The sequence below is a fragment of the Theobroma umbraticum genome, unplaced genomic scaffold, assembly GCF_002168275.2.
Source record: "Theobroma umbraticum cultivar Fairchild unplaced genomic scaffold, ASM216827v3 scaffold_51.0, whole genome shotgun sequence".
Taxonomy (NCBI): Eukaryota; Viridiplantae; Streptophyta; class Magnoliopsida; order Malvales; family Malvaceae; genus Theobroma; species Theobroma umbraticum.
This window is the reverse complement of record NW_018397260.1, coordinates 1753043-1778046: the sequence shown is the minus strand read 5'-3', so window position 1 is coordinate 1778046 and position 25004 is coordinate 1753043. Positions and strand designations below refer to the sequence as shown.

Below are 25004 nucleotides of genomic sequence, written 5' to 3'. Positions count from 1 at the left end.
GCCTGAGAACTTATACAGTGAATAGTCACTAACCAAATCCAACAAAGACTATGGACAGAGAGGGCAAGTGAATTCAAGTACAATCCAAGGGATTGCTTTAAAATTTATTGCTACCAGATGCATGAAGGTACTTACACACACCAACGCACAAACTACATCATTCCTACTTACACTACATAATGAAGCTCATAGTTTCCTTAATGTTGTCGTTCCAGTTAATCTGAAGTGATTAAGCATGGTTTGCAAGTAGTCATAAAATAAATGAAATTAACAATATGTACAAATGTGCTTCATTAGGGAGGAAAATCCCATATTCCCTAAACAAGTTATCTTTGGACTACTTAACAAGTCAGTATAATTATTATCAACTTGCAGAAGTTTTGAAACAAAAGTTGATCAAAATACAGGCTTCTCTACTAGATTAGGTCTGTAGTAACTACACTGAGCAAAAAGTCACCCATTTTGAGATAAAAGAAATTTTCCACCGTTAGCAAGTAATTTACAGGGAAAAATTTCACATTCCTGACCAGTATTCTAAACCCTAGAACCAAAAATACATCTAAAATAGAAAACAAAACTCGATACCTTCTCTTTCAATAGTTGCTCGTTCTCCTCCTCTAGTTTCACTGCTAATGACTCCAATTCAACTTGGTATGCCTACAATTAAGGGGGACAAATAATAAACTTATGTTAAAGAAAAAAATCCATTAACATTACAACAATTCAACCATAATAATTCCACCAATTTTACACCTGCTTCCTTTCCCTAGACCGAGCGGCAGATTCCCTGTTCTTAATCATCCTCCTCTGCCGCTGTTGTGCCGCCTTGTCCAGCGGCTCCATCAAAACCCCTCTTCCTCTCTTCCCTCTCCCTCCACCAGCAGCACCTCCTCCACTTCCAATGACTTCCATCCCGTTCAATCCAACAATTGATCCCTCCATCTTATCCAGCATTTGAAACGGACTCCCTCCCACCGGATCAAACGTGTAGACACCACCACTCAATCTATCCGGCTGCACCTTAACCTCCGCCGTCGCAGCAGCCGCCGCGTCCTCCACTGCCCCAGCCTTCGCCAAGAAATCCTCCAACGTCATCATCTCGTCGGGCGCTTCTTCTTTCATCGTGATATCTTTCCTCTCGCCGGACACTATTTCCCTCCAAACCTCGTCTACACTTTTCGCCACATTGTTACTACAATCTGCGATGGTTTGATCTTGAGAAACTTCAGAATTACCACCAGCGGTGGTCGGAATCGGAGTCTCGATTAGAGTTATGGAAGCGTCAACCAGCGTCGTCTCCGTCGTGGGAGCGGCTGAATAAACGTTTCGAAGGATGCCGTCGACCGTCATTGTCGAGCTTAATCTGTTGGTGTTACTGTTGTTGATGTTGCTTTGATCAGAGAAAGATTGAGGCTTTGTAGAGGAAGAAGAAGAAGTAGAGCGTCGGGAGAGATCCGAATTTCGCGAATTTGAAGTCGGCATTACTTTAGACGACGCCATATTCGGCGACACTTTCTCTCTTTACGGAGAGATTCTCTCTTAGAAAACTTCAGTCTCCTTTGGATGATGTTTCTCTTAGGGTTTGGGATTTTTGGGGATTTTGATGTCGTTTTGTTGGGTTTTGGGTTTGTTATTCTGTTGGGATCAGGGAGACTGAAGATAGCGTGTGAGGGCGCGTGGGATTCTTCTTTTCGAGTTGCCGGAGAGAGCTCCGATTGGGGAGTGTTTGACTGGGTATAGTTTTCGAGGTACGGAAGATGTTATGATGACGGAGGCGGTGAGGAGGGCTGTGAGGTTCGGGGCGACGTGGATTGATTTGATTTTTTGAATGAAGGGAAACGTGGTGGGATGCCACTTGCCACATGATCAAACCCCAGTAACCGTCCAATTTTTATATTCTTCCTCCACTGCAATGATGAACTTGAGAAGCCGCGTGTCGCGATTGGATTCGCTACTTTATTTATAGAAGAGATTATGAGCTAAATTAAGCTCGTTTGCGTTATATCATTGTGGACCCTGGTCCATTAAGTCTTGGGCCTTCTTCGCAATTGTAGCATTTGTTTCTTCAAATTTTTAAAGATCTATGGAACTTAAATAATCATTACAAAATAAAAAGTTTGAAGGCATAACATTTTAAAAAATATTAATTATTTAAATAATTTTAAATAATTTTTTATTTTTTTATTATATTTAATTTTATTTTATTTAATTAATTATCATTAATTAAATTAATACTTATCATTTCATATTTATGTAATACGACTAACATAAAAAATGAATTTATCACATTATCACGTTATCTTATCACATTAATATATTACGATATATTAACATGCTATGTTAACGTTACGTGACTTAAAAATAATATAAAGATATTTTCATTGAATTTTTTGATAAAAAAAGAAATAGTAATTGTAGAGATAATTTTATAAATTTTAAGAATGGGGATATTAAGTAATTAAATTTGGTTGCATGCAATTGTAATATGAAAGGGTCAACAATTTTTAAAAAGAAAGACCAATGAATTAGGAGAAGATTCAAAGCATGTGGAAAAAGATAGTAACGACAATGATGAAGACATCATATCTTAAAGGCAGAGTATCTTTCATGGGAATTCAAGCAGGTATTCTTACATGGTCGTCTTGCGAACTTTGCTTTACTTTAATATTCCTTTTTTCAAATTAGATTTTATTATTTTTAAAAAAAAATTATGTATCAATTATCGAATAATAGATCAATTCTATTATTTAAGAAAATATTAGTGTTTTGACCATATAGAAGGTAATATTATTTTATTAAATCGTATGAGGGTAATTTTATGAATAAGATATTGTATTTAACATGAAAATAATTGAAGAAACATGGCATTAACAAATTACGGTCGCCTTGAATTATTAGCAATTTAAGTGTAACACATTATGTATATAGCTAGGTGGAGAAACCAAGGTAGATTTAATTAATATACAAAGAGGATGACATGACAATGGCAAAAATCATGCAATGTATTATAGAGAGCACATTCAGAAACCTAACTTTCTATATAAAGTTGGCATGCATATATATGGCACGTTAATTGGAAGGAAGCGAAAGACCTAGTTTCCTAACAAAGCCATCAGACATGTATAAATTAAGCGACAGCTGTTATGTTGTTAGCTTTTTCCTAATAAATGGTAAGAAAATGAGAGAAATTTCGTGGATGATTAGCATTTGCCATCCACCGGGAGAAGATCCTAGCTTTCAAGATACCCCCAAGCTAATGCACGAACATATGTAAGGAAAAATAGATGATGCAATGTTAGAAAAGGCATGTCAAGCGAGATCTAGCTAACTGGATAGGGTGTTAGATCTGTTATGAAATACTTGAACAAGAAGGATCAGTTTCAGGCCTCCATGGTACAATGCTCGTCTACACAAGCATGAATGGCGTAAACTTACAAAAGCACACAACAACATAAAGACAAAGGATAAGGATAGAGAGGCAAAAACACAAGGAAAAAGGATGCAATAAAGGTTCTCAAGAGAGGAAAGGCTCTTCAGCAAATTTGGGATTAAAAAGCTTTGCAAGCAAAAAATTATTGGAGAATAATTAAGTCTTCATGATCTGATCTCTCTTTCTTGTCTTGATAAGATTCTAGTTATCAGAAAGATAGCTAGCGTGAGATACAATTCTTAACAAGTGTGTTCCCTTTTAAAAGGCTTTATATAAGGCAAAGATATATGAATTCCAACCGCAACCTTGGCAGTTGCATAGCTCATCATTTAAAAACCCTGCACTATTATTCACTTCTTCCTTGTAAGCTTCTTACAATAAGGAAGAGCCTAAGCAGGGTATCCAACCTTTTCACTTTATAGATTTCTCCTTAATTCAAAGCTACCACTCCCTCCTCTTTATCCCCATCCTCCATATCCAGCTTCTTCTTCTTCTTCTTCTTCAACCAGAAGCGATCATGTCGTGGGCAAACTTTAGAGCTTCAAAGACTAAAACAGGTATGCTCTTATATATAACAAAGATCTGGCTTTCATGTTAATTTAATGCTTTTGTATTTTCTCTTTTGCAAGCGCCAAAACAAGTTAAGTGGAAACCATTCAAATACTAATTATACACTGGAAGCTTGTCTCTTGATCATCCAAATCCAGAGTTTTCAACAAGATAACTACACTGCAAGATTTATACCCTCCCTGCAATGGGCATATGGTTGATTTGTGCATATTGTTAAAGACATACTAAATGGAGCAAATCTAGCAATAAATAATATAATAATCTTCAATCTGTTAATACGGTTGAATCTATATATCTGACAACAAGAAAATAAAACGCACAAATGATAATAGCCAATTTATGCTAGCTTCTTCAATAAAGCAAAGAAATTAATTAGTGTATTGATGAAACAAAGCATAAGTATTGTGCTTTATGTGTTTTTAACTTTTCTTCATCTCATTTTTTCTTCTTTGAAATGATAATAAATACGACAGTGATAAAATATAATTTTCAGAATAGAGTTGACACCATTAAAGACCCATCAATTAGTTGATTTGTTTTCTTGTATTTATATATTCCCAAGACGTGCACATAAGAAAGAATAATTAATGATCATCTAATTATTTATTTATTCTTGCACATATGCTTAATTTCTTTTCTATACATATGCAACATAATACATAATTAACAGTACAAATTAATATTCACATAGCATATTGAATTTAAATTGTGCAACTGTGTGTAGCTTGTTCTTGTTGAGTAATTTTTACTATACACGGCTTTTCAGGTGAGAAAGAATTGAGACATGCTCGTAAAAGCTTGAACGTGAATGAGGAGTACCTCGGTGCATTAAGAACCAAATCCTACGTAGAATTTTTCTCCAAAGCTCAATTGCTAGCCAATGAACCATCCTCTCCATCTTACTTCCACCACCAATTTTTTCAACTCTTGAAACCTTGTCAAGACACCATACCTTCCATCCTTGAATCCACAATCTTTTCCAAAATTCCCGAACTCAAAAACCTTATCCTCGATTACTTTGACACTAGTGCCGAAGCTTCAAAGATTTGTGGCCACCTTCTCATCAAAATTAATGAAATTCCAATATAATTATCACTTCATTCAACGAACACTTGATTCATCGATGATTATTCTTCTGAAAAAGTTAGACAAATTATTTCAGAACTAAACTCATTCGTAATCCTAAACAACCCATTTTCTAATCCCAACAAGCATGATTTCAAGATAATTCATGACAAATATGCCTCGGTGTTACACCACCTTAAGTCAATGAGGAAAAAAGTGGCGAGGAAAATGAAGCTGATCAAGTTCGTCCACAAGGCATCTAGGTTTGCTTAACAGCAGCTTGTGGCTTGGTGTTAATAATAGCTATAGTTATAGCAGCACATACACTTGCTGCGTTATTCATGGCACCGGTAGTTGTCAGCTTCCCTGCAAAGCTATTCAAGAAGAAGGCACCTCAGTTTTCCATGTTTGAAACGTGGATTTCTCAGGAAAATAGGGGAGCAGCTCGATGTTGCGGCCAAGGGAACTTATATTTTGAACAGGGATTTCGACACGATGAGTAGGCTAGTGTCAAGGTTACATGATGAAGTTGAACACAACAAGGCAATGATACAAATTTGTTTGGAGAGGAGGGAAGATAGATTTTCTGTGCAAGTAGTGAAGGAACTGAAGAAGAGCAATGTTGGTGTGAGGAAACAGGTGGAGGAGCTGGAAGAGCATGTATATTTGTGCCTCGTCACAATCAATCGGGCAAGGGCTTTGGTAATCAAGGAGATGACAACATCTTTTACGCAAGAATTGAGGGACTAGTTATACGTACGAGCTTCTTTTAGAGTGTTTAATGTAGCATCATTTTTTTTTCTTTTAGTAAAAATAGAAATATTTTTTTATTATTGATGATTATTAATCAAAACAATTCAGGGATTTTTTTTTTGTTATATACGAAGATTCATAAAGTTTTAGATTCCATATATAATGGAATGTGTATACATCACTTTTTGACTTCAATAATATATATATATATATAATATATAAAATATTTCAAAAAAAATTGTGAAAACTAATCATCCTTATAAGTCAATTTTAAAAATAACTTTAAAAATAAAGTCAATTATCTTTATCCAATTTTTGTCATAATTTGACAAAAATATTTTTAAAACATTTTTAGACACACTAGATACTCCTGATTTCTCTCTCATGCTGTCTAAAAATTGTCCATCTAACTTTCTTTGCTCTCTCAACTTTCTCATACCCTTTAAACCATTCAAAACGATGTGTTTGATTTGCTCATTCGCTTTCAAAAATTTTAATAATAAAAAAAATTTAAATAAAGGAAAGTAAAATAATGATTCAACATTTTCCCATTCATTTTGAAATAAACAAAAGGTTTCATTTTTTTCAAATTTAGTATAAAATTGAAATAAAAGAGATAGTGGAAAAAAAAAGAAGAAGAAGAAGGTGAAAAACAACTGTATGGAATAAAACAGTTTTTGCATTTTAGTTGCAAAGGACAAAAAAAGGAATGGTTCAAGATTTTTCATCCATCTTCAAATAAACAAAAAGTTTCAATTTTTTCAAATTGATACAAAATTGAAGTAACGAGAAAGCCAAACAAAAAAAAAAGGAAAAAGGAGAAAGTGAAAAGGAACTGCAAAGAAAAAAACGGTTTTTGCATTTTAATTGCTTCCATGCATATTTGATTTGATAAAATCTCCTAAAAATTTTTAAAAAAGTTCTTGTCAGATGATTTTGTTAATAAATCATAAAACCTAAAGTCACTTTCTAATGATTTCGTAAAGAAAATGTTCAATAGCTTTGCTGAAAAGATGTTTTTTATTGTCTATAGAAACCTTAGGAGATAGACTGTAATATTTTTTCAATATAGCATATAATAATTTTTTTTTTCAACATGTAACAATTTTTTTTCAAACATAGTATGTAATAATTTTTTTTTCTAATATGGCATATAATAATAATTCAAACATATTAGGTAACAATAATATTTTTTCAACATGAAGGATAACAACTTTTTTTTCAATATGTAATAACATTTTTTTTAACATGACTTGTATATAATAACATTTTTTTCACGTGCACTCAATATTAGAAGCTTTCATTAAGAATAATTTTTTTCAAAAATCTTATTTGTTTGCTAAAACCGGTTAAAATTAACAAAAAGGGTTATCTTAAAAAATTCCTTATCTTTGAGGACTAAAAAAAAATTTATCCCTTTCAAAAAGTATATAATATAATAATAAACTACTTTCAACAACAAATATTGTATGCTTTTTATACTATATACCTATAGTTCGTATATAATATTTGTTTAAATGTTTTAATATAAAATCCAAATTAACCATGAGTATATAAAAATTAATTCACTACCTGATGCATAAGCTATTATCCAAGCCAAAACCATACTTTCATTATGATTTATCATCATTTTACTCCAAAATTAATTAATATTTTAGTAGTATTTAAATCACATATTCTTTTTCTTAATAAAAGTGTGAATTCAAAAAGTCAAAGATATTAGTACCCTTAAAGTTTTTTTAACTTAACAAATTTGTTCCTAAGTCAGGTGTTTGTTTTATTCCTTTTTTTAATAGAAAATACAAATTTATTAATTTTTATACACAAAATTATTTGTTCTTATTGAATTATTTAAATATCAATTGCTTAAATAGTTTCAAATTAGATGTCTTTATACTATTAAAAGGTAAAAAACACAATCAAACATGAACAATATAGATAAATAGTGGAAAATAAAAATTAAAATCCATTAAAGTGAATGGCGTAAATGCCTTGTAAAAATTTAAATTTATGAATTTCGTTCACAAATAATAAGTTTTATTCACTTAATTAAAGTAACTTGAAAGGTAGAGTACTAACTAACTAAATTAAATCACCATCATCACAAATTATTAAACAAATTTAAAAATGCTAGCTAGGTTTTAAAATTTGAGTTTAAATGTTAATTTTATTATATTTTTTATAATTCCTCTAAATAATAAAACAATTCAATTGATATTTTTCGATGTAAAAATGTTAGTTCAATAATTCAAAAGAAAAATACTATTTGTTCCAACACTTTTATCGTAACCTTTTATCCATATAACGAGACAAAAATTTATTGGACAAATTCAGAAATGAGATCTACCAATTCATGAAAACTATACATAAACACAAGAATATATAGATAAATTTTTTACTATATTGGTATGGAACAAAAATGTCGAGATAAATAATATTTTTCTTAGTTTTTCGTCAAATTGAAGAAAAGATAATTCCTTACTTGCAAAATTCTTCTATGAGTCTCACCTTATCGGGTGCAAGTGCTTATAAGCATTGATTAACATTTATCTACAATAATTACACTTACAGTTTGTACAACTGCCTGCTACACAGTTTGTAAAACTTAATAATACAAAGTTTTAGAGTGAAGTATTTTACTCTTTACCTTTCAACTAATATCCTTAAAGATGGTAAAGAATAAAGGCATCCACTTAAAATTAGTAATTCAATGAAGGATTGCATTGGAAAAGGATAATATATTATTTGTTAAATTAATAAGATTTTGGAATTATGTCTAAATTTAAAAATCATATTCTGGGTTCAATTCAAATTTAAATTCATGAATATCTTTAAATGATATATTGTAAAAGAATTTTGAATTGTAAATGAATTCAAATCAAGCCAATAACATAATAATCATTATTGATCTGGGACACTGATAATGAGAGATAATGTATTATTAGTAGTTTTTATGTAGGCCTTAATGGCCTTTTAATTTTAATATAAAAAATCGTATAAATAACTTGCTGTCCTGTTCCAACGGAAAACAGCACATCGCCGTGTTAAGCAACGCAAGCTGGAAATGGGAAATGACTTTAGCTTCGTTTATGTCTACCGTTAGAGACTTTTTAGTAATGACGTGTCGCATTCGATGCCGTTGACATCATGCCACGTAATTTCCAGCTCAATCTTTATTTTTAGTCTTAAGAGAAGAAAAAGTCAAAAAGGGCAAATGAAGGGCAAAGGATGTGGGGTGGGGCCAGGCCCACCAAATCATTTCAACGGTGCCAATGAATATCCATCCGTTTGGTCAGAATCTTTAATTTTTATATTCCACGTATTAAATTAATTTTTCATTAAATAAAAATAGAATTCATATCTCCACACCGGCTTATACGCTTTTCTAAATTCGGACAAAGGGCTAAACTTCCCATCCATATTGGATCCTTTTAGATTCTACTAGAATAAACTTAATAATTAAATTTTATATTTTTAATATTAAAATTCAATTTATCATAATTTAAAATCAAATTAATTTTGAATTTAAATAATTTAAACATTAAATTTTGATTCTTTTAAGTGCATTTTTTTATTTTTTAATTAATTCGGATTTGATCAAAGTCCAATTCAGATTTCAATCCATTTTATCATGTTTAAATATAATAATTTTCTTTCGAAAATGATCTTTTTAATTGTTTCTCTTTCTCCACCGCCATATATTTTAATTTTTTTTTACCCTGCCTTTCAGATAAATTTTTCTTTTCCTTTTTCCTCTAATTTCCGGTCAAATTCTGCAAAATGATTACAAAATGAAGAGGACAAAATATATAAATAATATAAATTTTAAAAGTGAAATGTGATTTGAGCAGAAATAATATAATTCTTTTTGTTATATAAACAAAAGAAAAATTTACCATTTAAAGTAAATTCATATTATTATCTTTTTTTAGGGATTTTTATTTGAAAATTTGTGGTTAATATATAAATTTAAATATTTGAGCGACTTGGAATTAATTATGAAAAGAAAGAAGGTTTTGGCCCTTAAACAGTAGTTAAAAGTCTACCCGTAAAATTTGACAGCCTTTTGGGTATCTTATTAATCCAAGAAAATAAGTTTGTCAGAACCAGACAGGGTGAAGTTTCTTCCTCTTACAGGACAGAAAGTGGCTCGCTCACAGATACAATTCAACTCTTCTCTCTCTCGACCAAGAACCAATATCAAGCAAACACCCCATCCCCAAACCCAGAAACTTCATTTGTTTTACCGTGAAATTCTCTGCTTTTCCTTCTAAAACTACTTGACAAACACAGTATATATATTTGATTTTGAGGATACGAACCAGATATTTTATGGGGGTGAGTACTACTGACTAATGAGTAGTGGTTCGCTTGTTCTCTATTTAATACAAAGCCTTCAGCAGTTCAGCTACCCATCTTGTTTTAGTAGTTTTTTTCTTTTCTTTGGTTCTAGAAAACGTGAGCTTTTCCGTAATTTCTGTTAAAACTACATTGGTTTACTGTTAGAAACGGTTTGTATAATTCTTGCTCACCTAACGTTCTATGGTTTTGTTAATTTGACTGGTGGGTGCTTGGTTCTTTCCTTACTTCGTTTCTTTTTCACCTTTTTTTTTTTGCTTTAGTTTGGTCAATTGTATTTGTTGATTTTAACAGCCAAGGCCTGATTTCGTTTTATATTCACTTTGGACTTTGACGTCTACTAGTTATTCCTTTCTTGTCTACACTGGCAATTTCAGTTATAAATTTTAGTCTTTTCAAGGTTCTGGATCTAATGGGACGTTTCTTGAATTTTCTAGTTCTGGGTGTTTCAAATTTTGTTTTTTAAGTGTGAATGTGTTTTTCTTTTTGCAGCTGTAAGGTTTGGAAAATTTAAGGATTTAGATATGTGGGAACTGTTGTTTGAAGAATTTTAGAGTTTGGGGTCATCTTGGTTTTCCTTGGTGATTAAGTTTTTAGTCATTCAGCTAAATTTTAAATCTTGAAGAGTTATGGTCATAGTGGGGTCTTACTTTTGAATTTGGTTCTTTCACATTTGGGGCATTAGTTTACTGAGTTGTCAAATTAGGATATTGAGAACTATAATTTTAGAGGATTTGGTGGGGGTTTAGTAATCGAAGATTTGCATTAGGTACAATGGGGAGCAATGGCGTTGATCATCCACTGAAAGATTTGCAAGAGGAAAATGTTGGCAATAGAAGCAGTAGGGGAGTGCTTAAGGACTGTGAACACACAGATGAAGTAGATGAATCAGTGATAGTGGAAAATATGTCTTCTGATGAGCAATCCTTTTCAAGTTCTTTTGACGAGGAAGAGAATCAGAAGTCAAGTTCAGAGCGGAAGTCATCAGTTCTAGAGATTTCCAAGACGAAAGAATTGAGTGTCACGTCTACTCCCCAAAGAGGTTAGTGGTTTTTATCAAGTCCTGATTTCTTTTTCTCATCGCTATGAGTTGCACCTTGCCAATTCTTCTAGGAAATTGAGATTTATTATTCATCTCCAACTTTAAGCAATAACTTTACAGTGCCTCTTTTCTAAGTTGTCATGGTTACATTTTTCTAATGTCTTCATGGTACAAGCATTTTATTATGTCTGATTTGGAGAAGTAGGTAACAAATGAAGGGTGGAACCTTTTTGCGTCCCATTTGACATTTCGTGTTATCTATGAAAATGAACCATATTAGCTGAATATGATAATCAACAAGCATGGAAGCATAAGCAAGATGTCTATTTAATTTGCAGACAGGACTGTGTTTGTGAGTATGTGGCAAGAAAAGTATTTCAAGTTACTCTGAACTGAAAAAAATCGTACTTAAGCATTATTCAAATGGCTAGAAACATCTCTTTACATTTTGGTCGCCCATTTCCTTTTATTTTGGAATATCTGTTATATAATTTCATTACCCTGTTTTGTGGGAAAATAGACCACATGAACAAACTTCAGTTAACCTTGATAAATTTTCTAGAGACAGACATGGAAGTTTAAGCAAAAGGGTCATTGCGTATGTGATTTATATATAATTTTGTGCTAGTTGGCCTGAAAGAGTAATGTCCCTTTTCTTTTTTCTCATTGTAAAATTTAATATTCTGATGCCAAATCATTTTCTCTTGAAGGCTTGGATCATTGTATCACTGCACCTGTTGGCACTCATAGAAACCTGTTAATTGATGACAGTGAGATCACATTATCTAGGTCAATGACAGAGAAGAAGACCCCAAGGCATGATCTGAAACTAGATAGACTCTCAGAACGTGAAAAGGTAGATAACAGAGTGACGTTTTCTTGTTTGTAGTTTACATTTTCTTTCCTGCTCATATATATTGATTGGCATGAATTGCAAAACAATTGGAAGCATGCATATCTGGGATATTTGCATAAAAGCATGTTAGATGCTGGCTCCTGACTTATAATTATATTGCTTTGCTGTCTGGACATTAGCCAGCAGCTAGGATAATTATGACAAGGGGACTTTCTGTTTTCTCTTCATTAAGAAATCTTGAAACTATAGAGTGTTTTATTACTATGTTACCTTTTGCAATTTGGTTGTCTTGATGAAGTGATCATTCTTTCAGGTGATTGAGAGACTGACACGATGGGTTTGTCCTTTTCACCTTGCCTTTTATGTTCTCTTCATGAATCATGACACTTTTTCTTTTAGTTGTTCACAATTTCTTCCCTTTTTGGTGTTCATTCTGCAGAAAAAACTGATTGTGAACTTTGTCAAGATTCAAAATGACGGAACGGTAGAAGTTGATCTAGCTAAAAGTTCACCTGTAGCTTCAGAACTGTTAGAACTTTCCTCTATTGGAGGGACACCTTTCGATCTTGATGATACTTATTTCTATGAAACCAATAAATCAATCCCAAGGTTGAAAATTGCCATCCTTGTAGTTGGAACAAGAGGAGATGTACAACCTTTTTTGGCCATGGCAAAGAGACTTCAGGTTGTTTAACATTATTTGTTGATTCACCTTATTATCACTGATTTATCATGTGAACCCTCTTTCTAGGTATTCATAGTTTTGGAATCTGCTCTATGGTACATAGCAAAAAAGAATTTACTTTCTTCAGAATTAAATATGCAGAATGCATCTGTTAATCACAGAGCATGAACTTGAACCATGCCTACGACACCCAATGGCCTTGTGGCGATCCATATCATAATTTGATGCACTGACACATGATGGATTACATATCACTAATTTTGGCCATACTTGTCATAGAATTGATTTGTTTTGAATTTATGGATTGTTTACTTTCTCTTGCAGGAGTTTGGTCATCATGTTAGGTTGGCAACTCATGCTAACTTCGGCAACTTTGTAAAGTCGGCTGGCATTGACTTTTATCCTTTGGGTGGTGATCCTCGGGTTTTGGCTGGATGTAAGAGGTCCCTGACATGGAAACTGTTGCAATTTATCATATTTATGTTGGTATCTATGTTGATGATAGCTTTTAAAAATAAATTTCACCTCGCTGGTGGTTAACAAACTGATATGGAATGTTTGCCTAAAAGCACTGTGTCTTGTTTACTTGTTGCCTTTAGTTTAACTGACAAAGTTTATGTTTGGAAACTACGAGGGGAAGGGAAGGAGAGGAAATGGAGGGAGAGGTAAAGAGGGAGAAGGAAAGGGTAAGCTTCACCTTGTTTGGATTGCTTAAAAGAAGAAGGAAAGGACAGGAAGGGGCATGTTATCAACCTTGTCTGGCTAAAGAGCAGAGAAGGAAGGAAATGATAACTTATGTCTTCATTTATGATTGTATGCATCATATATCTAGATAAAATGTCAAAATAAGCGCAATTTTGTCTCTAGAATGAAAAAGTTTAATTTCGTTCCCCTCCAAATCCCCTCATTCTGGAAGGTTAAGAAAACAATGAAGTTTTGGAGGCTTTTGGAGGGATACATGTGCTCCTCCAAATCTTTCCCTTTCTATGAAAGTGTTTTTTCAAACAAGAGAAAGTGTACGACTCCCTATCCCTTTGCTTCCCTTTCTATCCCCACCCTCAACCCAAACAAGCATTAAAGAACTAAGTCATTATGTTCTAGCATTCTTTCAAACTGAGTACCAGCTTGTTGTCTGTCTTGGGCACATATGAAAATCTCAATTTGCTGGAACTCTCATTGATTTTGAAATCTGGTTTGATCTTAACGTATCTGAACATGTCTCATTTTATGAATTTTACTATATTGTTATAATTTTTCTCTTTGTTTTCTTTTGCTTTTCATTTTCAAGCATTTACTTTTCCCTTAATTTGTTTGTATGATGTTAATACGGAGTGATTCTTTACTGTAGATATGGCCAGGAATAAAGGTTTTATCCCGTCTGGACCTGGAGAAATATCAATACAGAGAAAGCAACTGAAGGCCATTATTGAATCTCTTCTTCCAGCATGCACTGAGCCAGATATAGAGACAGGTCTGCCATTTAGAGCACAGGCAATCATTGCAAACCCACCGGCATATGGTGAGTCTGTATGTTATTTTTGTTCAGTACCTAACAGTTTTAATAAAATATTTCCGATTTCCATCAAACTTTATTTTGTTAGGAGCAAATTCTCATCTTTAAGATATTTTTCTGAATAATATATATGTTCTTTTGGATGCAGGACATGCTCATGTTGCAGAAGCTCTTGGTGTTCCCCTTCACATATTCTTCACAATGCCTTGGACGTGAGTTTTGGGTTTTCCTTTTCAATTTGTCTTCCAATAACCTTTCTTTAAATGTAATTGAATGAATTCTATCATTTTTTAAGGGAGAGGGTGGAGGGGGTACTTGCTTATATACACTGATGAATCGAAAGATTGTAAAAATTGAGCAAAATCTGTTAGGTTATATCTACTCACTTCTGTTTTGAATAGGCAGGCCAACATATGAATTTCCTCATCCTTTGGCACGTGTACCTCAGAGTGCTGGATACTGGGTATGTCCTTGGTTTGGGCTTGCTTTCTTTTCTTTTCTCATAAGAACAAACCGTTGAACAACTTCCAATGACTAATCTGTCCATTCCTCTTTGTTGTTGTTGGATTCAGCTTTCCTATATTGTTGTGGACCTACTGATATGGTGGGGCATAAGGGGATATATTAATGACTTCAGGAAAAAGAAGCTGAAGCTTGCTCCTATTGCATACTTCAGTACATACCATGGATCAATATCTCACTTGCCAACTGGCTACATGTGGAGTTCTCATCTTGTGCCGAAGCCGAAAGGTAGTGATGTTATCAGATGCTATGCTTTTCCAATGAATATTCTTCTTAAAATGATGATACAATTTCCACTTGAACTGAAAGAAGATATGTGAGAAGTTCTTCTCTGTTTCCTTTTTTTAAACTTCAATGTTCTTTCATGCAATGTGTGGCATCCCATATCTGCAATTATGTTTGATTTTTATTTCTTCTGTTTGTGTCCTAATCATATGCTTCTTTCTATTGTCAACCATTCTAATAGAATTTCTTCTTTTTCCTCTTCTGAAACTTTAACATTCATTTGCACAAGATATTGTTTGATGTGGTGTCCATCATCTGGAATACTGCAAAGTGTAAATTTTGTCTTTCTTATGTTTGTACCCTACCCATATGCTTCTTTCTATTGTCAGAATGTGAGTCATTCTAATAGTGGTAAGTGCCCTGTAGCTTACTTCATTATTAAACTATGTGCAGATTGGGGTCCCTTGGTTGATGTTGTTGGTTACTGTTTTTTGAACTTGGGGTCGAAGTATCAACCTCAAGAAGAGTTTGTGCAGTGGATTCAGAAAGGATCGCAACCCATATATATTGGATTTGGAAGCATGGTATGATAATTCTTTGAATGGAGGTGTAGAAGACTTAATTTTATGATCTATCTTGTCTTTTTATTTAAAAAGAGTTATGAGAAAACTTTATGGTTGCTGAGGTTCTTTCAAAATGATTTAAAAAGGATTGATCTAAGATAAAAAATGTAATTTTATGGGGTTATCAAAGCATTTATCTCTAAAATTGTGTTTGTGCATGTGCGTACATGTGTGTGCATTTGCACATACACCTTACCTGATAGTTTCAATGAAAGGAGCTTAGATGTGATTGACACTCTGTTCATTGGACTTTGATTGACTATTATGGGGATTCGGTATAATATCTTTGTTGCAATTCCTAAGAATTGATGAACTATTTATTGAATATGTAGAATTGATACAATGCTTTTTTACTTTTCATGAAATTTTAAGATTATAATAGAATGTTCTGTTCTTGCTTGTGAAGCCTCTTCAAGATTCCGGGAAAACAACAGATATTATTTTGGAGGCATTAAAAGATACAGGACAAAGAGGAATAATTGACCGAGGTTGGGGAGATCTAGGGCACTGTAAGTAACTTCATTTTGTTTATTGTTCTGTTTTCCTTACGTGGTGACGTCTTGAGTGCTCATTTTGGTTATAGAATGTATTCTTTTTGGTTGTGGTTTTAGATCTTTGTTTGGGGCACATGTTGTACTTTCTAATTTCTCTTTGGGTACATAGTGGTTTCTGATTTGATCTTCTTCTTGTTTACTTTGTCAATATAAGACCAGTTTAATTTTGTCATTAACTTGTGATTTTTTTTTGGGTATTTTTTCTTTCCTTTTTTTAGTAAGTTTAAGTGCTACCTTGAATCAAGGAATAGGAACTTAGGGACTCTTCTAAGATCTGCTTCTGCCTTTGTATGCAATCAATGTGATTTTGTATACCTGTATTTCAATTTTCAAAATGGTCTCAACTGATTTTCAATTGTTACTGAATTAAACATGTTGACAAATGAACTATATGTTCTTGTAAGTGCTAATCTGTGGAGCTTGTAATTGATAACTTCATGCTATGAAAGTTCTCATTGTTAAGTATGTAAAGGCTTGTCGCGCCCGAGCATTTAGCTCATTGGTTGGTGCATAATCCCCCTGCTTAAAGAGTAGGGTTCGAATCCCCTCTCCCCTAATTATAAAAAAAAAAAAAAAAGGTATGTAAAGCTCTGTCCATTAAATGACATGTACTAGTATTTAGAATGATTGGCCTTTTTCTCTTATAGATTATTTGTCCTGCAGTTACAGAAGTTCCTGAGAATGTTTTCCTCCTGGAAGACTGCCCTCATGATTGGTTGTTTCCTCAATGTTCTGCCGTGGTAAATACTTAGTTCTACTCAATGTTCGATAATTTGAGGGAATTCTTTGATGTGCTTAGATGTAACTGCTGCAATATGATTTTGTGGGAATTGAAAAACTACCAGATATCAGGGATAGTATCACCTGAATGTAGCAATAGTGTGAAATGATGAAGATTTCATAGTCTTTTTGATTTGTATATGGTTTGTCTCTTAAAATGTCTTAACTGGAAGCACTATTTCCACAAATATGCAGGTTCATCATGGTGGTGCTGGAACCACGGCCACAGGACTTAAAGCGGGGGTAATTTTCTTTTTAACTCAGCTTTTAGTGTAAACATTTTTATTGCATTTGCACATATATATATTTTTTGTTTTGTTTTGGGTATAAGTTTTCTAGTCCTTAATTTATATGATTGGGTGATGTTGTGTTTCAAAGCTACTAAATTTGAACTTCTAATGGGATCTGATATATTTGTTAATTTTATAGTGTCCAACAACCATAGTGCCATTCTTTGGAGATCAGTTCTTTTGGGGTGATAGAGTACACCAGAGAGGGCTTGGACCTCCACCAATACCAATATCGCAGCTCAGTGTCGAGAACCTTTCAAATGCTATAAGATTTATGCTCCAGCCAGAGGTAACTCCAGTAGCTTTCGCTGGCCTAAGTTACTGTGATTAATTGCATTAAAAATCACTTATATAATTGATTGCACCATCATCTCCTTGATATAATTGATGGATGCCAAGGAAATCATGCTATAATTATTTATTGTCAAAATGTTGTGTTATCTTATCAGTTATGAGAATAGTTACTTCCATCCTACAAAATGTCTCATTCAACTTGACGCCAGGATTTCTGGTGATTTTTTTTCCTTAGTTGTATGGATGCATAAACATTATACAAGATTCTGGAAAAAAATTTTATGCATACTCTCTTTGCAAGAGTCAAATTACACATTGGTACTCTTATGCTGCATTTGAAATATAACCTTCTATTTAGTGTCAAAAAGATATATTCAATCAAATATTCTGAAACTCAGAAGAAGATTTCAACTTTTGAAGAGTATAATTTCAAAAAAACTTGGGGAATATATCGAGCATGGATATGCTCCTCTACTATCAGGAGGCTCATAGATGAAATTAATTTCTTTCCTCAAAAAAGGAGAGAAAGTTGAAAAGCTAAATGAAGAAAAATGCTTCGCAGCAAACCTGCATTTAGGCCCTTCACGCCCATCTTCTATTAGCTGGAACATCCAGAACTTGGGCTTTAGCAATTCAGTAGAGGCAAGTCATGATATTCGAATACAAAAGAAATGTGGGCAATATTGCCAACATGAGTTAAAAGAGAGCATTTATAAGTGCCATTTCTGTTTGTAGTGGAAAATCATGGAAATAAAGGGCTTAGAAATGGCTTTCTTTTTTTATCCATTTGGACTGGTGATCTAAATTATCTTACTGCAGGAGTGCCCTCATACTTGCTCCGTGAAGAAAAGCTCCGCATTTTCAGCTTTATCCTTCCAGCTGATGATTTTTTGATCAGTAGTTTAGGATTCCCTTTTTATTGAACTGTTTTCTGAAACATGGAGTCATACCCTCCATATGCCTTGATAATATTGCTAGATACAAGTTCAGGCTTTTCATTGGAACTTGATTTCTCTCAGGTGAAGTCCCACGCAATGGAGTTAGCGAAATTGATAGAGAATGAAGATGGTGTTGCAGCTGCAGTTGATGCATTTCACCGGCATTTACCTTCAGAGCTACCATTGCCTACTGCACCTTCAGAGGAAAATGATCATCCAAACGCTTTACAGTGGTTCTTTCTTCAAATTGGAAGATTGTGCTGCCTTCCTTGTAGTTTGTGGAATTCATAGAATATCTTACAGTGTTTGTACAGATGAGTTATTTTTTAATTTTTTTTCCCAATTGCATCATTTTTTCTGAGTGGTTTTTCATTACATTCATGGCCTTGAAAAAATTTGAGAAAATGGAACATCATACCAGCGTAGATTCTGCCGTAGTGTGTAATAGCATTAGGCTTTCTTCTGTCACCATTTGTAAAATTTAGAAGTTATTGTACTGATAGATTAAGCTTTGATAATAAATACCTTCTCGTTGGTTGTTTAGTTCCTTTTCTTTTGGTCATTAATTGCATTGGCATTTCGCCGTTCTTGTTTCCTTACACTAATTTTCTTTCGGCAGTTGCAAAGCCTTTTAAGTTATTATCTGCTTGTAAGTAACTATGATACAAGTTGACCTAAATATAAAAGACATATATAGACTGATGCCAATGATCCAGACGTGAAGTTGCTTGAATTATACTACATATGTATACGATATCATGCTCAAGAAAAAGGTCCTAAGATATATAACAGATTACAGTAATAAACAACCATGGATCAATCTTTGAGTATATATGCGGGATTAGAATATAGCACGCTAGCAATCATTTTTTGAAGAGCTTAAGGTCTCTCCGCCTTGATTCCATGAAGTTGCTAGACTTAGCTGGTGCAGCATAAACACCACGTTTGAAATAAAGGTCACCTGGCCCCTGATCGTTCACTACAAACTTTTCTTCTCCATCAACGAAAACTATCACCTTCCTTTTGCCAACATCATGGATCACATTGACTCTGAACCACTTGTCGTAGAGATCGGTAGCTACCATGTTGTACCTATAGTACCTCATATTCCCGATGTAAATTCGCAATTGCAGAGTTGTGGCTCTTTCTTCTGCACCGTGAATTTGCACTATTGTGACCACAGAGGTTCCTTTTGGTACATAAGCATGGCCTTCAAATTGCCAGACTCCAGATGAATAGTCATCCACCACAGTTGAGTACTTAGAACCCAATTATCAAGTTATTTTGTTGCTCTTCTTAGTACTATCTATTTTCAATAATATTATCGCTAAAAGTGGTGATAGAACATATAATATACACTCATGAACAGGCCTTTCTTGCTTTTATTGTCTGTGTTACCGTTATGCGTATTTCTGTACTCGGCCTGGTTCCGCAGCCACGTTTGAAGGGCTTGTCTTTGTCATAGACCCATAAACTTCGAATTGTGTCAGAGTAATTGTAACGTTGGGAGAGTGGCTTGTCATATGGTTTAAGTCAAAACTCTCATCTGTTAATGGCACAGGAGTAAATCCATATGTAGGATCAGCACCACAAAAGGCAATGATCTTGTAAAGAACAAGCAAGAATTATAAGCAAAAGGCTGTAGCATTCGGAAGCCTTCACTTTGCGGCAGTATCGAAATTCAAAAGTTAATCCCAAGAACAAGTCACGGGAAAGTATAGTTTTGAAGATACCATCGATCTCCAAAACCTGGAACCATATATATTGTCAGATACTGCATGGGATTTGTCACTTACAGAAAGATGCCTTGTCGTTACTTTATTTTTCAGATATTTATTATTGCGGTAAGCCATTAAATAAAAAATTAGATAAAATGCAAGACTTCCAGAGTGGATTTTGTAAAAATTTCACAGCTGGACGTTTATGATCAAAGTAGGAAGAATGGAAATCTGTTCTGATCTCTAAATTGATTACATGACAGCCCTATCAAATTGCCCCTTGGGGCTCAGACTTTGGATTGGTATGTCACTTCACCTATATTGCTCTTCTCAGATACTCAAAAAGGTAACAGACAGCTTCTCCAATGAATATTATGGTGTCCCCTTGTTGACCCTATATTGCTCTATTGCGATCATTTCTTTGTTGAGTGACCTTGGAGTTTGATGCTTGTCTTCTCTAAAATAACCACAATTTCTAAATAAAGTTGCCTCTCATGTCTCATCCCTTCTTGAAATCAAACCCGTGATTGAAAATGTTGCTACCAACTTTGTTTTAATATGCAAGGAAGGATGGCTTTACTTAATTGTATGTTCTATAAGAAATGATGAGAATGTTGAGTTAGTTTTTGACCAACTTCTTCTCTGACGACGTATATTTGACTTAATGACTTTAGTAAGCATTATTAATTGATGCTACATCAGACTTGGAGCATGGTTAGAAACTAGAAAATTTAGTTATAGCTAGGACTTGTTTTCTGGTTGTTGTCTAGTTCTAGGAATCTAGCTGTGGTGGATTACTACATACAATTGTTTAAGTCTAAGCGAAAACCAAATGAAACAGTCAACCAGGGATTCATGGATATTCTCAGGGATTAATTGTCGTCTGTTGTTGCCATCCCCATATTTCCAAAGTAACGTCACAATCGAACATTACATCACATGAACAATTGGTGCCCTACTACGTCAATAATTGCTTTCTTGTTGTCCTAGCTAGCTAATTGACGATTCGTTAATAAGCCCTATTTTCAATATAATTTTAGGCAGTTTGGCTCAAGAAGATTCCAATTGCATTGCAGACGTCAATTCTTGCTCGTCTCAAAAAACTCATTACATACTCTTTCTTTCCCAGCTTACCGTGATAAATATTGCAGCAGTTATAGCACCAAAGAAGAAGAAGAACAACAACAAAGAACTAAGAAGGGGCATAGTCAGCAAGCCGAGGTAGAAAGAGAGAAAAACTGCAGAATATAAAATGTAAAATGACATTGCTGATTGATTATGGGCCTAAAACCAGGAGCAAGCCAGACCTGGACGTGGATCAATTCAACCAAAGGGGTATGGGGCGGGGGCAAGAAAAACCATGACCCCACAAAATTTGGTGAACCACTGCTTTTCAGGATAAGTAGTTGAGGATGCAAAGCGCAACCAACGGTACAAAATGAAAGGCACTCATTCTATAGTTTCAACAATAATAGAGCGAACCTGTATCATTACAAATTATATATGAGCTTTCCAGAGCTTTATTTGTCGCTTCACAACCACTGTATTCTAAGTCCACTTTGACTTCTTGTATATTTTGATGTCTCTCCACCCTGATTCCATATAGTAGCTTATATTTGCAGGGGCTGCATAAACTCCACACTTGAAATATAGATCATCTGGCCCTTTATCCTTTGTCGAATACTCTTGAACACCATCAATGAATACTGTCACTGTGCCTCCATCAACATCGTGGATTACATTTAATCTAAACCATTTGTCATACAGGCCAGTGTCCACCAAATCTCCACTGTAGTACCTCAGATTTCCATTATAGATCCTTAGAATCAAAGTGGTAGCACCCGAAGATGCACCATGGATTTGAGATATTGCAACCCCAGAAGATCCATTCGGCACAAAACCATCGCCTTCAAACTGCCAAACTCCTGATGAATAGTCAAGACCCTGCAACATGAACATAGCGGTTAGCGTTTCTGCTTCTCTGACCTTGGCACATTTATTTGTAAAACACAAGGAAAGGGAAAGAAACAATACTTTTATGCGAATTTCAGTGGCTGTTGGGGTTCATGTGGCTTGTCATCAGCGAAAACCCACAGCTTGTGTATGCCATGCTCATAACTGTAGCACTCCTCAAGTGGCACATTATATGGTCTTTGCAATTCAAAATTTGCTTGTGTTAACGGCACACGAGTGAAACCATCTGTGGTATCTGCTTCGCCTAGATTGAAGCTTTTCAGTAAGCACACAAGAACCAGAAAAAGAAGCATATAGCTAGAGTCAGTATGCATGTTCTCTAACTTTCTTTTACAATGGTGAGAGCTCCATGGAGAAAGGCAAGTACATATAACTGAAGTAGGTGGATTCCTATTATTTTCTTCTTTTTGTAATGTCATCTCTTGGACTTGATGAATGTCGGTTTTTCCAATTTATAAGGTAAATGATTCTCATTAGTATAAACTTAATATATCAAAGAAGTTGGATCCAGGTAAGTCCTTAAAGTTCTAACCTGTTATTCCATTTTATTGGCCAAAAGTTTACTATATTTGGACTGTAACTTTTCCTAAGAGCAATCCGGGAACGAAGCTTAATTTTCAAAGTCATACTCTATTGGTTTTAAACGTTTTTCCTATTTTATTCACAGCATATTGGTTTAAGAACATCAGGTAAAGAAGCTCTGGAACGTAACAGAGATGGAAAGCCTGGCTACGACTAACTCACAGAAGAGCTCAATGAATTCATTTGCAGCCAAATCATTGTGTTCTCTTATAACATGTGCAACCTGCGATTACCATATCAGAGAAATTGCTTGATATAAAAATACCAGAATACGAGGGGTGGCATCTTGACCGGACTAAAGGAGTAAGGCAATGTTGCGCCTCATCTGCTTCATCACCACCACCTTTCTCTTGTTTCTCAGTAGCTCTATCCTTGCTACCGCCATCTTCGCCGCTGTTTTGCTACAATTTGAAGTAAACAAAAGAACTAAAACGTGCTTTATTTGTTATTAAAGAAAATGCAAAGAAAGGAAACAAATCGAGAACCCCAGAAAAGGAAGGCCGAAAGCAAACGAAACGGGAATAAAAAAACCATAAAGACGATTTTAATGGGTTCGTACCATTTGCAGGAGTTGAAGCCGTTGCGAAAGAGAGAAAGAGTAAGCTTCATGGACCTCGGCCCTTGCCCTTGTCCCTGCCCTAGCCCCTAGCAGAAGAGAGACAGACAGACAGACAGACAGACAGTAAGGAAGAGAAGAAGATTATTTAGAAAGGTGGGATTTGCAACGTTTCGATGTGCTTAGAAAGCAAAAAGAAACACTGGGATTTCCCACTCTTCTACCACCGACTTGGCCTGATTTGTGAGACAGCGGTAGCCGTTACGAGATTTGACGCGCGGGAAGAAGAAAACAGAGTCATACGTTGGAAGAATCCGACGTTGTTAGGATTGGAATTGGGCCTAAACTTCTATCCAGAGAAAGAAACCCGTTTGTGAACAGTTAAAGAAAAGAAAAACAATGGCGGTAAAATTCAAAGGATGCTAATTCCGCCCCAACACACATTACTTGGTAAACAGGTTTGTCCTGCAACATTTTTGTAAGAGGAAAAGGATTTGCATGCCCATCTCGATATATAAAGTATAAATCTTTCTCTCTGGTTCTGGCTAATTTCTTGTTAGGAGAGTTCACTGAGAGTGGATTGAGTTTTTGGCGAGCTGAGATCTTCATTTTCTTTCTTTTCCTTCAAAAGGCTTGGGCATTTGACCTCGAAAGAGAGGAATGCTTGCCTATTTCAAGAATGGATTCAAAGCCCCTTGTTACTTGGGAATTGTTCCCTCTAGCCGACACCAGGCTAGAAGAAAAAAAGATCCAGTCGGTGAAGAGAGCAGCATTTCATTAGGATTGCCTCTTTCAGGGGAATATAATTTTATGTTCAAAGGAAAAAGTAATGCAGGTGGTGAAGGGAAGCAGGAGAGGTTTGAAATAGCCGAATGTAGCGATCAATATCAAAGGGAAGAACATGGCATGAACAGCCCCCAGGAGGCGGAGGTTGGGGGTCTTTCTTTGGAACTGAGTCTGGGTGGTTTTAATGATACAAGTGTTTACACTTACAAGGAGAGAGAGAGAATAGAGAATCCGGCAGTGCAAGAAGAGTTGCGTCTCACAGAAACAAGAGAATTAAAGTTGAGAGAGAAGAAGCGAGGATGTTAGTTTTGACGTCTGAACTGAGGCTCGGGCTTGATCCTTGCTGCATTAAAAAGAAGCTTACTGGAAGCGACCTTGGCAACATGTCAAGGCTCATGCTGGCATTAAAGTGCGTAGAATATCATGTCTTTCCATCGTGGAATGCTGAGGAAGGGTTGCCAGTTTCTGTGTGGGATTGTGATACACAGACCGAACATGAGCTGGTTCTCAAGCGGTGGAACAAGAGGGCCAACGTGTTTGTCAAAGAACTGGGTCATGGACTTCGTGGAGAGGAAGGAACTGAAGGTGGGGGATGAAATTGGCCTTTGCTGGGACACATGCAATTCAAGCTTCCAATTTTCTGTCGTTAACCCAGTGGCAACGAATTAGAGATTTTTTTTTAGTTATTTCTAATTTTTTTTAGGGTAATATGATGTAATTAATTAATTTCTTCATCTTCTGGTAATCAACTCTGAGCTAAATATATATAGTTTGTTCAAATTGAATGATTTGGTTGCTTGTGCTTATTTTTCGTTAGTTGGTGATAAATTAAGCCAATCTGATTTTTCATATTGTATTTTATATATGATATGTGAAAAATTAGCATGTA

The 25004-nt window shown here is 34.7% G+C and overlaps 4 protein-coding genes, 1 long non-coding RNA gene and 1 pseudogene across 8 annotated transcripts in view; 3 read left to right on the top strand and 3 right to left on the bottom strand.

Annotated features, from left to right (window-relative positions):
• The window catches only part of LOC110416865 (Basic-leucine zipper (bZIP) transcription factor family protein), a 5032-nt gene extending 3104 nt beyond the window's left edge, over nucleotides 1–1928 (bottom strand). The window contains exons 1-2 of the mRNA XM_021428990.2: nucleotides 754–1928; nucleotides 586–657 (exon numbers count right to left, since the gene is read on the bottom strand). Coding sequence (XP_021284665.1) covers nucleotides 586–657; nucleotides 754–1500 — 819 coding nt within the window. The 5' untranslated portion in view covers nucleotides 1501–1928. The remainder of the gene's footprint in view (nucleotides 1–585; nucleotides 658–753) is intronic.
• A 1915-nt stretch (nucleotides 1929–3843) lies between these two features.
• LOC110417196 (UPF0496 protein At1g20180-like) lies at nucleotides 3844–5913 on the top strand (annotated as a pseudogene). The gene is made up of 2 exons (XR_016351248.1): nucleotides 3844–3987; nucleotides 4767–5913. The product of XR_016351248.1 is annotated as a UPF0496 protein At1g20180-like (transcript).
• A 4001-nt stretch (nucleotides 5914–9914) lies between these two features.
• UGT80B1 (UDP-Glycosyltransferase superfamily protein) lies at nucleotides 9915–19042 on the top strand. 3 transcript variants are annotated; one of them, XM_021428373.1, is made up of 16 exons: nucleotides 9915–10156; nucleotides 10947–11219; nucleotides 11930–12075; nucleotides 12389–12412; nucleotides 12515–12760; nucleotides 13085–13196; nucleotides 14109–14279; nucleotides 14422–14485; nucleotides 14679–14736; nucleotides 14846–15023; nucleotides 15474–15604; nucleotides 16050–16152; nucleotides 16861–16937; nucleotides 17173–17220; nucleotides 17407–17556; nucleotides 18581–19042. In XM_021428373.1, the coding sequence occupies exons 2-16, from the start codon at nucleotides 10952–10954 to the stop codon at nucleotides 18788–18790; spliced, it is 1986 nt and encodes a 661-aa protein (XP_021284048.1). In that variant the 5' UTR covers nucleotides 9915–10156; nucleotides 10947–10951; the 3' UTR covers nucleotides 18791–19042. The 3 variants fall into 3 exon arrangements, with proteins under 3 accessions (XP_021284048.1, XP_021284047.1, XP_021284049.1); XM_021428372.1 differs by having other exon boundaries at nucleotides 10670–11219; XM_021428374.1 differs by lacking the exons at nucleotides 9915–10156; nucleotides 12389–12412 and having other exon boundaries at nucleotides 10171–11219.
• A 320-nt stretch (nucleotides 19043–19362) lies between these two features.
• On the bottom strand, nucleotides 19363–21423 carry LOC110416403 (citrate-binding protein-like). The gene is given in 5 exon segments (XM_089783538.1): nucleotides 19363–19758; nucleotides 19898–20034; nucleotides 20037–20097; nucleotides 20099–20248; nucleotides 21352–21423. Coding segments are annotated over 5 exon segments (816 nt in total).
• Nucleotides 21424–21455: 32 nt separating this feature from the next.
• On the bottom strand, nucleotides 21456–22610 carry LOC110417375 (citrate-binding protein-like). The gene is given in 3 exon segments (XM_089783621.1): nucleotides 21456–22161; nucleotides 22252–22268; nucleotides 22271–22610. Coding segments are annotated over 3 exon segments (753 nt in total). The 3' UTR covers nucleotides 21456–21765.
• Nucleotides 22060–24895, top strand: LOC110417376 (uncharacterized). Its single transcript, XR_002445309.1, has 2 exons — nucleotides 22060–22180; nucleotides 22269–24895. It is a non-coding gene; the product is annotated as an uncharacterized LOC110417376 (long non-coding RNA).
• Nucleotides 24896–25004: the final 109 nt, after the last annotated feature.

What these genes read in the sequence shown, in the direction of transcription:
- UGT80B1 (XM_021428373.1), top strand. Translation starts at nt 10,952, where the DNA reads ATGGGGAGCAATGGCGTTGATCATCCACTGAAAGATTTGCAAGAGGAA. An exon ending in TTGAGAGACTGACACGATGG is followed by an intron (nt 12,413 to 12,514) that starts GTTTGTCCTTTT and finishes TTCATTCTGCAG; the next exon opens with AAAAAACTGATTGTGAACTT. An exon ending in CCATGGCAAAGAGACTTCAG is followed by an intron (nt 12,761 to 13,084) that starts GTTGTTTAACAT and finishes TTTCTCTTGCAG; the next exon opens with GAGTTTGGTCATCATGTTAG.